At 41.0% G+C, this 13,504-nt stretch overlaps 1 protein-coding gene across 1 annotated transcript in view; it reads left to right on the top strand.

Annotated features, from left to right (window-relative positions):
* Positions 1–13,504, top strand: part of RNF214 (ring finger protein 214) — a 43,818-nt gene that overhangs the window by 29,077 nt on the left and 1,237 nt on the right. Inside the window, 8 exon segments of the mRNA XM_039229328.1 lie at positions 10,213–10,309; positions 10,615–10,703; positions 11,261–11,351; positions 11,554–11,652; positions 11,879–12,255; positions 12,384–12,516; positions 12,725–12,829; positions 13,116–13,211. Of these exon segments, the coding sequence (XP_039085259.1) occupies positions 10,213–10,309; positions 10,615–10,703; positions 11,261–11,351; positions 11,554–11,652; positions 11,879–12,255; positions 12,384–12,516; positions 12,725–12,829; positions 13,116–13,211 (1,087 nt within the window).

The raw sequence follows: 13,504 nt of genomic DNA, 5'->3' as shown, positions 1-13,504 counted from the left end.
ACATTAAGCACGATGTTAGCTATAGGTTTTTGCAGATAGTCTGTCAAGTTGAGAAAGTTTTCCTCTATTTCTAGTTTATTCAGAGTTTTTATTTTGAAGGTTGGATTTGGTCAAATGTTTTTTTTTTGATAGGATCTATAATTTTTCTTTTTTAGTCTTTTGATGTGATGAATTATGTTAACTGGCTTTTGAATGTTGAACTAGTTTTGCATGTGTAGGATAACTTCCACTTGGTCATGGTGTAAATTCTTTCTATATTTTTTTAGATTTGATTTGCTAATATTCTGTTGAGGATTTTTACATCTTACGTTCATAAGAGATACTGGTTTGTAGTTTTCTTTCCTTTTTTTTTTTTTTTTAAAGGTTTATGTATTTTTAAGAAAGAGCACAAGTGGGAGAGGGGCAAAGAGAGAGGGAGACAGAGGGCCTGAAGCAGGCTCGCTACTAACAGCAGCAAGCCTGTTGCTGGGCTCAAACTCAAAAACTAAGAGATCATGACCTGAGCTGAAGTCAGACACTCCCAACAACTGAGCCACCCAGGTACCTTGTGCAGTTTTCTTTCCTTCTAATGTCTTTGTCTGATTTTGATATTAGGATAATATTGACCTCATAGAATGAGCTAGGAAGTATTCTCTCTTTTCTGTCTTTTGAAGGAGATTATAAGGAATTAGTATAGGGTTTTTTCTTTTTTTCTTATCTTTCTCTTCCTATCCTTTTCTTTCTTCTTTTTCTTTTTTTTTTTTAAGTAATCTCTACACCCAACATGGGGCTCAGACCCACGACCCTGAAATCAAGAGTTGCATGCTCCACTGACCACGCCAGCCAGGTGCCCTTGTACAGTTTTTTCTTAAATGTTTGGTAGTATTTACCAGTGAACCCTTTGGGCCTGGTGCTTTTTGTTTTGGAAGGGTATTAATTATCAATTCTTTAATATTATTTCTTTTTAATGCTGAGTTGTAGTTCATTGTGTGAATATTAATTTTTTTAAGCATTTATTCATTTTCGAGAGTGAGAGAGACAGAGTGTGAGCAGGGGAGGGACAGAGAGAAAAGGAGATACAGAATCTGAAGCAGCTCTGAGTGCTGAGGTGTCAGAGCCCGATGCAGGGCTCGAACTCACAGACCACTAGATCATGACCTGAGCTGAAGTCGGATGCTTAACTGACTGAGCTGCCTAGGTACCCCTATTGTGTGAATATTACACAATTTTGTCTATGCAGTTGTTCTAATATAAGCTGGCTTCTGTTCTTTCTGGTGAGAAGTCAGTTACCATTCATATCGTTGTTTCCCTCTGTGTATTGTCTCATTGTTTTCTATGGCTTCTTTCAAAATTTTCTGTCTTTGGTAAGTGCGACTTTGTTCTGCCCAGGTGTGACTTTCTTCATATTTTTCCTGTTTAGAGTTTTAAGTTATATCTTTTACCAAATTCTATGTCATTTTCTGATATAATTTGTAAATATTTTTTCTGTCCCATTCCCTCCTTTCTTTCTGGGACTCTGCTTTCACATGTGTTAAACCTTTTGATATTGTCCTACAGCTCATGGAGGCTCTGTTCATTTCTTTCTAATCTTTCTCACTCTGTTCCTCATATTGATGTATCTTTAAGTTCATTTATTCTCTCTTGTATCATTTCCATTTTGTTGGTAAGCCTATGCAGTGAATTTCATATTTCCAGTATTGTATTTTTTAGTTCTGTCATTTCAACTTATCTTTTTTATAATTTCTGTTTTTCTGCTGAAAATTTATATTCACTTCTTGAGAGTATGTTTTTTTATGTTTTTTCATAGTTAAAGTAGATGCTTCAAAATTCTTGCCTGCTGGGCACCTGGGTGGCTCCGTCAGTTAAGCATCTGACTCTTGATTTCAGTTCAAGTCGTGATCTCACAGTTCGTGGGTTTAAGCCCCACGTTGGTATTCTGTCTTTCTCACTGGTATTCTGTCTTTCTGCCCCTCCCCCACTTACTCTCTGTATCTCTCACAATATAAACAAAATAAAAAACTTTAAAATGAAGTAAGATAAAATTCTTGCCTGCTCTTCTAGCATCTTGGTGACCTTGAAGTTGGGTTTCCTTTTTTGTCAATCAGGAGTTGGAGTCAGAAGAATTATCCTAAATAAAAAGCCAGCATAAAAGGTACACACTCTGTGATTCTATTTACATGCACTTCTAGGAAAGACAAACCAATAGTGAGAGAAAGTACATGAGTTATTGTCAGTGGCTGAGGATAGAGGGAAAGATTGATTGCCGTATTAGTATTCAGAGTTTGCAGACCATATAGTCTCTGTTGCATCTACTCAACTCTGTTGTCGTAGCCTGAAAGCAGCCATGGACAATATGTAAATAAAAGGAGCATGACTATGTTCCCCCCAAAAAGTTTATTTATAAAAATAGGTGGCAGCCTAAATTTGACCCACAGGCCATAGTTTGCCAAGTCCTGCTCTTGACTGTGGATCATATTTCCTTATGGTTGAATCCTGAGTATTGTGAACAGTATATTGTAGAGACAGTTGTGTTATATTTCTTCAAAAAGTTTGGATTAAAAATATATATATATATTTGTTTTATTGGACTATTTCCTTAGCTGGGCTTAAACATCAGACCCTTGTTTGATGCCCAGCAGCTGTGGTCTCTGTTAAGTTTATTTAGCTTTAACTGGTGAATCTCTTCTGTGAGATCACTGAAGGTGGATACTCAACTGACTGAACCACCCAGGCACCCCTTGATACAAGTCCTTTTATCAGATGTGCATTTTGCAGATATTTTCTCCTGTTCTATGAGTTGCCTCTGCATTTTGTAACAGTGTCTCTCAAAATGCAGAAATTTAAGTTTTGGTGAAATCCAGTTTTCCAGTTCACCAGGTTCCTCTTTTGTGGCTCATGTATTTTGTGTCCCAAGAAATCTTTGCTCAACCTAAAGCAAAACTACATTTAATTTGAAGAATGACGTCATTTACATTTTTGTACGTCTCTTTAGTGGGAGAAGCTGAATTCTCCTCTCCACTTCTACATTTAATCTATTACAGTATGTTGTGGTTTTTTTAAAGTTAGTTATTTATTTTGAGAGAGAGAGGGAGGGGCTTTCAGCATGGAGCCTGTCTTAGGGCTCGATCTCACAAACCGTGAGATCATGACCTGAGCCGAGATGGAGAGTCTGACCTTAACTGACAGAACCATATAGGCGCCCCTGAAGTGTGTTGTTTTGATTGAAGTATGTGAAGAAAATCTGGTGATACACAGGTGGTTGGAAAAGGGAGGGGTATTTTAATAGCCTTTTTTTTAGATAATTGTGGATATTTTTTTTATCGTACCCCAAAACTTGACTGGTGATAGTTTCTTAAAGGTTAGTTGAATCCGTTGGCTTAAGTTGCACTTTGAATGGAATTTTTACCCATGTTGTATAGTGGAGGACAAAGCCTTCCTTCTACCCTATTGGGTTTAATGCCTGAGGCCTGTTTAACTGACAAAAGAGAGATTAACAGGAATAAGAAAACAATTTTTATGTACAACATGTATACACAGGTGGGAGAGCTCAGTGATAAGTAACTCAAAAGGCTGGTTAGAGTTCAGGGCTTATCTACCATCTTAATAGGTGAAGGGGGACAGGGAGAAAGGTACTTATGGGAAAACAAGTGACTTCTTAGGAGAGTGAGGGGAAAAGGCACTTATGGGACTTTTTAGAAAGATAAATGGCTTTTCAGGAGAACAAACAAGTTTATGATAGTAAAAGTTTGTGATAATATTGGTCTATACCAGTATGAGTGGTTTTTCTGTATTCTTCAAGGCCATAAAACTCCCTTGGAGAAGGGATTTAGGGTCATTTTTATTCATGTTCTCTTTCCTGCGAGTAGGTCTGCTCTGAAGAGGAATTTATGACATCCTTATTTCCCAGAAGTTGCTGCTTTTAGGCAGATAAGGGGAGCCCCCAGAAAGCTTTTTTCTGCATCTGTTGAAACTCAGATGTCTTCAGCTTAAAATAATTATTATGCCAACTCTGAGGTCCCGAGTGGGTTCCACAGTTGATTTGGTAACACAGTGCATTGATAATTTGGAAAATATTGGTTTAGAGTTGTTCAGACCTTCTAAGATTCTTCTATAAAGAATCTCATTTGTTGATATCACTATTGATTTGATCAGAATAGTCTTTATGTGGGAATCTTTCAAGCTTCCAGTGGCTGGTACAGAGTTTTCAAAATACTAGTTTTTGCCTGAAAGCTCAAAATTGGTTGTTGGTGATAAATATTGTCAGTTGTTTCCTTTGAAATAGCAAGAGTACGCCATTCATTTTCAAAACATGTCTGCCAGACACTCAAGTTCAAATAGCCATAGTTTGTCTCTCAGTTGTTCTCATAAGTGAAAATGGTATTTCATGAAAAAAGAGGCTAGTTCAACTCACAATTCAAATGGTCTCAGAAGTGCTTTTCCATGAGACAGCTGTATACTTTGGCACGTAGCATTTTATCAAACAGAATATTTTTTAAATGTCTATTTAGAGGTCAAGATTTAATAATATTATTACTTTATATGGTTTCGTCACAACATAGTTAAATAAAGCTTAAGCCACAAAAATAAAAAGTAATTCAGCTGAGATTATGGGAGCGTCACTTATGTTTGTTGCCAAGAATTCACATACAACATTATCTTTGATGCTTAGTTGGTGCTAGTACTGGACGAATAAAAATAAAGTAGCAAGTCTAATTGCATCTGTAGATTTGTCAGTTTGTAAAGCAAAAGTACAATTCTTAAGATGAGATCTTAATTATCTCTTCAAATTTGCAGCAAAATCTTTAATTTGATGAGTTACTGTATCATCAAAAAGTGATATCACCACGGTTTATGTAACTGAGTCTTCAGCCAGCAGGCATGTAGCAATGTCAGCTGGGCCAGGATGGCCTTCTGGTTCATGCACGACAGTAATTTACACAGCTATGATGCCTCAGCGGCTTCATTTCTGGTTTGAAAAGCTTTCATGAGTTTTATGAATTTTAAAGACTTCTTCACATCTGCATTTAAAATAGTTCCTTTTTCTTTACATTCTGAATGATCTCAAAATGTCACTGTAACTTAACTGGCACAATATAATTAGAACATATTCTGTGGCTTAAGACACAGTAAAGGAAATTATGAACGTCTATAAAGTCAAGGGAAAGATGGCTTTTGTCATACTTTGGTTTCTTATTTATAAGTTTGCCCAATTTCTTTGGAGTAGATTCTTTCCATGAGTCAGAAAAGTGTAGGTCACAGCATCTTTTTTTAGGATCTTGTAGATGTATAGATTGCAGCTAGGGGTTGAGAAAATGAGTCTTCTCTTTTTCGAGCCAGTGACTCATTTTTCAATGTAAGAGGAAAATACAAATAAATTTCCTTTTATTTTAGAAAAAGTTAAACTGTAAAGTAATACGTTAGATAGAACTTAAAAATGAGAAAATTTTCAGGGCGTCTAGGTGGCTCAGTTAAGCATCCGACTTCGGCTCAGTTCATATCACGGTTTGTGAGTTCGAGCCCCGCATCGGGCTCTGTATGGACAGCTCAGAGCCTGGAGCCTGCTTCAAGTGCTGTGTTTCCCTCTCTCTGTGCCCCTCCCCTACTCACACTCTGCCTCTTTCAAAAATAAATAAACATTAAAAAAATTTTTAATGAGAAATTTTTTAAAAATTAAAAGAAATTATTGTAAACAAAATGACAAAAAGTACTTGTTTCTACCTAGATGCCTGGAGAACTTGGAGATTTTACAGTGATTATTTATTGGACAATAATGAGACTGTAGAGATTATAGCAAGTATAAAGATAGCTATAAAAGCATAGCAGAAGTACTGAGAAGGAAAAAATTGAGAACCTAAATTCTGCCTTAAACCTACCACTTTAGAACATGTTAGAAAACATAAGAATACAGAAGCATATATTCCATTAGCCATCAGTGATAATACTATCATGTGCTGTGTAGCCTTGGTTGGGAAAATCCATTGTAGACTAGTGAGGGAATGAGATTGACACAGGCAAATAGTTTTAGAATTATGATGAAATTAGTTTCTGCTTCATAGACCAGGCTCTCAAAGGTTTTTGAGGACTATGGACTATGTTTTGCAAACTGCTGTTCTAGATGATTTCTCTGTACCTGTGGCTTCCACTACCATGTTTATGGTTGTGACACTCCTCTGTACCCCCTGCCCAGACTGCACTCCTGAACATTAGACTCATGCATCCACTGCCTGCAACTTTTTGGACCACTTCTCAGCTGAATGCTCTCCTAGTCTTTGGCCTTTGCCCGTTTGGTTTGTTCTGGTCAGAATTTCCTTGTTTCTTTTGTTCCTCTGGCAGACTCTTGGATTGCAAGTTTCTTAGGGCAAAAACTGGGCATCTTTATATTCCCAGGTTTTGTTTTTTTTTTAACATGATGCTTAGCACATTATGCTGCTCAGTAGATTTGTTGAATTACGTTGAATCACGGAAGAATTTAGTCTCATAAACAGTACATTTGCAGTTGAAGCTTGGGGTAAATATTTCTGCTTATGTCTGATCTCATTCATTCTACATTGGTTAGTGCTACTGTTAGTTTCAGAGAAGATTTTAGATTTTATAACCTCAACCCCGAATTGAGGAGAGCCAACCCCTTCCTTCAACAGTTTTTGTTTTGCTTCCTTTGCCTTGCCTAGAAGTATAGTATATTCTGAAAGGAAGGCATTTGGGCTGAGGACCCGTCTTAATTTTTAGCTGTCTCTGACTGTTGAGAGGATTTCACAAGACACTGATCATCTGCTTCCCTTCTACCACACCTTGCGATACAAAATTCATATGCATATATTTTCATTTCTCTGATGGAGGATGTTCTACCATCCAAAGGAGGTAACTAACACTAAGTTCTTCCTGTATGCCAGAGACTGTTCTATGTGCTTTACATGTATTAACTCCATAATATGCGTACCAGCTCTATGCAAGGTAGACTCTTGCTAGCCCCATTTTATAAGTAATTTGCCAAAGGGTCACATAGATAGTAGTAGGGTCGGGAATTGAACTCAGAGCTTAGTTTGGCTCCAGAGGCCATGCCCTTAACTACTCCTAGTAGCTTCCTCTTCAATCTAGGTACATTACTTTATCATTAACCTGTGTTAGTATATACACATGCACAGATGCTTATTATGGTATTTATAATTGTCAAATTGAAAATAACTTAATACCTAAATAGATAATAGTATGTGTGTACAATGGACAGTTATTTAAAAATTCACATTTTGAAGAATACTTAAGGATATGGAAAAATATGTTCGGTTGAAAAAGTAAGACAAAGGTCACCGTTTCTGTTTGAAAACGTACATAATAGATTTATATGTTACATATATACAAATATATATTCTAAAAGACTAGAAAGAAGTACAATAATGATTTGTGAGTATTGCAGTCATGAGAAATTGATTTTAAAAAAATACTTTAGGGGAGCTTGGCTGGCTCAGTTAGAAGAAAATGCAACTCTTGATCTCAGGGTCATGAATTCGAGCCTCATAAAGAACATTTTTAATGTTTATTGTTGAGAGAGAGAGACAGAGTGCAAGCAGGGGGAGGGTCAGAGAGAGAGGGAGACAGAATTTGAAGCAGGCTCCAGGCTCTGAGATGTCAGCCCAGAGCTCGATGTGGGGCTCAAACTCACAAACTGTGAGATCATGATCTGAGCCCAAGTCAGATGTTCAACCTACTGAGCCACAAAGGTGCCCCCTAGAAAAGCTTTAAAAATAACATTTGTCAGGGGGCACGTGGGTGGCTCAGTCTGTTAAGTGCCTGATTCTTGGTTTCGGCTCAAGTCATGATCTCACAGTTTCATGGGTTTGAGCCCCGCGTCAGGCTCTGTGCCAGCAGCATAGCCTGTGTGGGATTCTCTCTCTGTGCCCCTCCCCCACTCGTCCTATCTTTGTCTCTCTCAAAATAAATAAATAAACTTTAAAAAAAAATTTGCTGGGGGCGCCTGGGTGGCTTAGTTGGTTCAGCGTCCGACTTTCGCTTAGGTCATGATCTCGCGGTTTGTGGGTTCGAGCCCCGTGTCAGGCTCTGTGCTGACAGCCAGCTCAGAGCCTGAAGCCTGTTTCAGTCTGTGACTCCCTCTCTCTCTGACCCTCCCCTGCTCATGCTGTCTCTCTCTCTCTCTCCTAGAAATAAATAAAAAAAAAAAATTAAAAAAAATTTAAAAATTTGCTGGATACTTCCCATATTCAATTTTTCATGTGTCTTTTCCCAGTAAATTTTCCCATCAGTCCCATGATGTAGGGATTAGTCCTTTTTCAGATGAAGAAACTGAGCCTAGAATGATTAAGTAACTTGTCTAAGGTCATATAACCAATAAATAAAGGAGTTGGAACCTCTATATGAGATTCTGTTTTATATTTTTAAACTTTTTATAATTTGTATTATTTACATGATCAAAAGTAAATTTTTAAAAGTATGCAAAATATGGGACTGGAAAGAAATTAAACCAGGCATTAGAAAAGTTAAAATAGACTCACTGGTTTCTCTTCTGCCAAGGATTTTTTTTTTTTTTTTTTTTGGACTGTCTACCACAGGGAACTGAGTGTTTTTCAAGCGTGGGTTGCAGGTCTGATGCATGTGTTAGAGGCTAGTTACCATATGATGAGGCTGAGCATTTTTGACTGTTTAAAAATTCTTTGACCATTTTTGTGGTGCTTGTTAGTAGTTCTTTTGTGTCATCGGATCTGGGTGAGGTAGATGTGGCCATTGCCCACAGAAGATTTTTCTGTGTGAATATGTGGAATGTCCGCATCGGCTTGGTAGAAGGATTTTTCTCATATAAATGTGTACCTATAGTTGACAAATGTATTTAATGAAAGAGACATTCAGTGACCACTGGTAATCTTCAAGAATAACATCAGTCACAGAAGGCAGCTGTCATGTTTTGTACATGCTATCCCATTGTCAGAGAGTGACCAGTAAGCTAAGTGGATCATTGGCTGACCTCATGGCATAGTTCACATGTTCCTGTGGTTAGAGATCTCTGACTCGTGTGTTTTACATGAGGAGTATGTGTTGGAGCAAGAAAACACAGCTACCTATAAACCTTTGCCTCAAGAATTAGTAGAGAATTCCTCTTTTGGCAGGAGGTTAGTTTGGAAAGGACAAAATGTAGACATTAGGAAGAAAATGCCCACCTGGTCACTTCTGTCTATCTGACCTTGTCGGTAGAAGGGCAGACTGCTGTTTGTGAATCAGTGAATGGGTGTTTGGGTCACACCCACACCTGCACTTTGTCTGTGAAATGGGGGACAGGGACATGTGAAGGGTCAGATGTAAGGAGAAAGCACCTCGAAAACTTGATAAGTGGATCACCCCCTTTCTTATGTGTGAGGCTACCAAAATAACCCAGAAGACTGAAATTATTTATTTTACTGGAGAAAAGTGGGAACATATTTCTTAAGATGTTACTCTTCCCAACCTTTTCTCCCCCACCCCCTCCTCCGCCTCCTCCTGCTCCTCCCCCTCCCTCTCCTCTTTTAAAAATACAGTGAAAAAATGTCAACATTCCCATATCATTCTTTCCCACTGATCTGGATAATCCTTTGCTTTCCAGCCACAAAACTTACTTGACCCTCCCACATTCTGCAAAAAGCCTCAGAACAGGCACACAAGCAGTTGGTCACCTGACTGTGAGCATGTATATTACATTCTAGGGATGGGGCTGGGAGGGCAGCATAAGAGGGAGGGTGTGAAGAGAACATTTTTTTTTTTCCTTCTGAAGAATGTTTACCATGGCTAAGAAAACAGGACAATCGGTAAGCTGGTATCTGTGTGCCTAGTAGTGAATCGGTGCTTGCTGCATTAGAAGTGAGTATTAAACGGATGCATGTCTGGTCCGGCATTCTTCATATCTGTACTAAAAGACAAGTCAAGAAACAAGGGGAATACCATAATGATTCTGAGCCCTCCTTGAATGTAGAACATTCTGTGTTCATTGGGTTTCATCCTCGGTGCACTCTTTCCAGCTCTTGGTAATCTTTTTTTAGCAAGTGGAGACGTGAACATTTGTACTTTCAAATATAGGGCCTTTATGCAGTTACAGACCACTCTAAACATTCTGCCTCTCGATCTACATTAATACTTAGAGTAAGACTTCCTGTAACATACCTGCTAGATCAACTTCAGGTTTTGCTTTTGCCTTGAGGTCCCTTAGCAATCTTGTCTTTCTCTCCTTACTTTTGTTTTTGGTTTCTTACCTTACAGAGAAGTGTGGGAAATGGAACTAGATAGACTCAAGAATCAGGATGGCGAAATAAATCGGAACATTATGGAAGAGACAGAACGGGCCTGGAAGGCAGAGGTGAGAAGAGCTCTGTGTGGAAAGCCTTGATGTGGGGCTTCCAGATAATAGAACCTGTTGTATTATAGTAGAGTATACTATAGTACTATATATAACATAGTACACTATGCATATAATATAGTATGTTGTAAGTATCGTATTGTACTATTATCGTATGTACGGTATAGTGTAGTTTTCTACCACTAAGCACAGGGATTCTGCCATATACCTACTCAGCATTTGTTTTAACTTTGTGTTTAGCTTTGTGCATATAAAATTAACAGAGTATCTGTGTGTGTGTGTGTGTGTGTGTATGATTTCCTTAGATCTTATCACTAGAGAGTCGGAAAGAGCTGCTGGTACTGAAACTGGAAGAAGCAGAAAAAGAAGCAGAATTGCACCTCACTTACCTCAAGTAAGTACCTTCCCCTTCTAGAGTCTTAATGGTCCTGCGGTTTTGTGTTTTGTGTGTGTATGGGGCAGGAGGGGGGTGTTGTTTTGTGTTGTTATGTTTTTCAGACCCTATCTGGCACTTAATCTGTCTTCACAGGACATTCAGGGCCATCCCCATCATTGTTCAGTGATTTCTCTTCCCATATTTTATGGCTTTGTATTTTTTCTTGTATTGGTTCCAGTTAGATAAACAGTGTCTCTTACGGCGTCAAAGCATAGCGGGTATCTTTGGAGACTTGTTTCTCGTAGAGTCGTTTCTCTTTCTGCCGTGAAATCTGGAGGACCCCTGTGGCATTTCCAGGCAGACAAAAACCCTGTCTCTCTGGTGGGTCCTCTTTCTCAAATAATTGGCTTGCAAAATGCTGGAGTGAGAGTGAAGCAGACACCTCTGGCTCTGGCCGCCTCCCGCACCTGGTCCGACCTCTTCTCGCCAGGCCCGTTAGCCAGACACTGTCCCGCTGTCAGAGTCAGGTGCAGGGCTCTCTTCACTTCTGTAAATCCCTGTTGGTTTCTTGAAAGGTCAACCCCCCCAACACTAGAGACCGTCCGTTCCAAACAGGAGTGGGAGACAAGGCTGAATGGAGTTCGGATGATGAAGAAGAACGTTCGGGTAAGTGTTGTAATGGCTGACGGACAAGTGAGGGTTCAGTCTGTGCCGAAACCCTGGTGATAGCGAGGGACCTTGTAGACACTGTCACTCAGGGCTGGCTCTCCCCTGCCTTGGCTCTTCTGGCTCTGGATGGTGCCCTCTTTCTAGAGGGGCCTACTCAGCTCAGCAGGAAGGATAGTCCTTTCCCTTCTCTCTCTTCTAGGACCAGTTTAACAGTCATATCCAGTTGGTGAGGAACGGGGCCAAGCTGAGCAGCCTTCCTCAAATCCCGACTCCCACTTTGCCTCCACCCCCATCAGAGGTGAGGGGGCTGGCGTGGGGGAGGCTACCTTTCTGTGCTGCTGGCAGAGCCAGAGTCTTTACCCATCCCTTTTATGAGGAATTTGGTTTCATTCCCGGTATTAGGACATTGCTGTTGTTATTAGTGTATTATTTGGCATAAGAATTGCTCACTGACTTCTGCTCCAGTTTCCTAAACTTTTATTTTCTTCCTTTCTCCCTTGTGCTCTGCCTCTGCCGCTCTACAGACAGACTTTATGCTTCAGGTGTTTCAACCCAATCCTTCTCTGGCTCCTCGGATGCCCTTCTCCATTGGGCAGGTCACAGTGCCCATGGTGATGCCCAGCGCAGACCCCCGCTCCTTGTCTTTCCCAATCCTGAACCCTGCCCTCTCCCAGCCCAGCCAGCCCTCCCCACCCCTCCCTGGCTCCCATGGGAGAAATAGCCCTGGTTTGGCCTCCCTCGTTGGCCCCCACGGCCCACACATGCCTCCTGCTGCCTCCATCCCACCTCCCCCAGGCCTGGGCGGTGTTAAGGCTTCTCCTGAAACTCCCCGGCCCCAGCCAGTAGACAAACTGGAGAAGATCCTGGAGAAGCTACTGACTCGCTTCCCACAATGCAATAAGTAAGTATCTTTCAGGACTAATTAAAAATTTGTCAGAGAAATGTCTGTGGATTAAAATAGGGGCGGTCTCAGGGATATAATCATGAGTATAGCAGAGAATCTCTCTCCCTCAACATTTGGTTTCTTAGGGCGCAGATGACCAACATTCTTCAGCAAATCAAGACGGCCCGGACCACCATGGCCGGCCTGACCATGGAGGAGCTGATCCAGTTGGTAGCGGCGCGGCTGGCAGAACACGAGCGGGTGGCAGCCAGTACTCAGGTAAGAAGGGCTGCCTAGGGGAGAGCCGCACCTGCTGAGATGGTAGGGGAAGCACAGACTGCAGGGAAACCGGGGCCTCAGCCCTGCAGCCAGGGTGTTCTAGTCTGGTTTCTTCCTTTGCTGGACTGGGCAATAAATGGTTTCTTTTTGTTACCTGCTAGGTTGCTCAGACTCTCTCTCCTCACTCTGACGATATTTCTGCCCACAGCCACTCGGTCGGATCCGGGCCTTGTTCCCTGCTCCGTTGACCCAAATCAGTACCCCAATGTTCTTGCCTTCTGCCCAAGTTTCATACCCTGGAAGGTCATCACACGTAAGGCTCTTTTTCTTTGAAAACGGGGATGTGGAGGAGCTGGGGGGTGAGGAGGGAACAGGTTCACAGGTGGGGTGTGGGAACAAGCCGTCGTCTCCGTAGCCGGCTCCTTGGCGGCCCCCACTGAGAACATGCAAGTACTTCTGGCAAGAAGCTGTATTTGAGCTTTTCCTTCTTTTGGTGTAAAATCTTTTTGCTACATCGAACTACTAGATGGAATCACGGGCATTAAAGGCAAGAGACCCAGAGGTTCCTCACTCTTCGGCCGTCCCTCCTCTGTTCTCAGGCTCCAGCCGCCTGTAAGCTGTGTCTCATGTGCCAGAAGCTCGTCCAGCCCAGTGAGCTGCATCCAATGGCGTGCTCCCATGTGCTGCACAAGGAGGTGGGTGCTGTAGACCTTCTTCGTTCCCACTCTTCCTCCTCTGCATTTTTCTTGAACGTGGTGCTCTGTTGATGGTCATCATTAATATCTCAGCATGAGGTTTTCAGTAAATTGTGGCTTAAACGATCAGCAGAATTCAGAATACTGGCAGCTAGGATCTCCCAGCTTCCTGTTACCCCACTCTCTTTAGGGGACTGGATAAGCACTTCATCCTCGAGCACCGATAGATTACTTTCTTGGAACGCTGACAATAAGACATACATTTCTAGGCACTGTTTCAAATATAGCACTGT

Source organism: Hyaena hyaena, unplaced genomic scaffold (assembly GCF_003009895.1).
Source record: "Hyaena hyaena isolate Hyena2069 unplaced genomic scaffold, ASM300989v1 scaffold_37, whole genome shotgun sequence".
Taxonomy (NCBI): Eukaryota; Metazoa; Chordata; class Mammalia; order Carnivora; family Hyaenidae; genus Hyaena; species Hyaena hyaena.
Note: the sequence above shows the minus strand (reverse complement) of the source record. Positions and strands in the feature narration are given on the sequence as shown.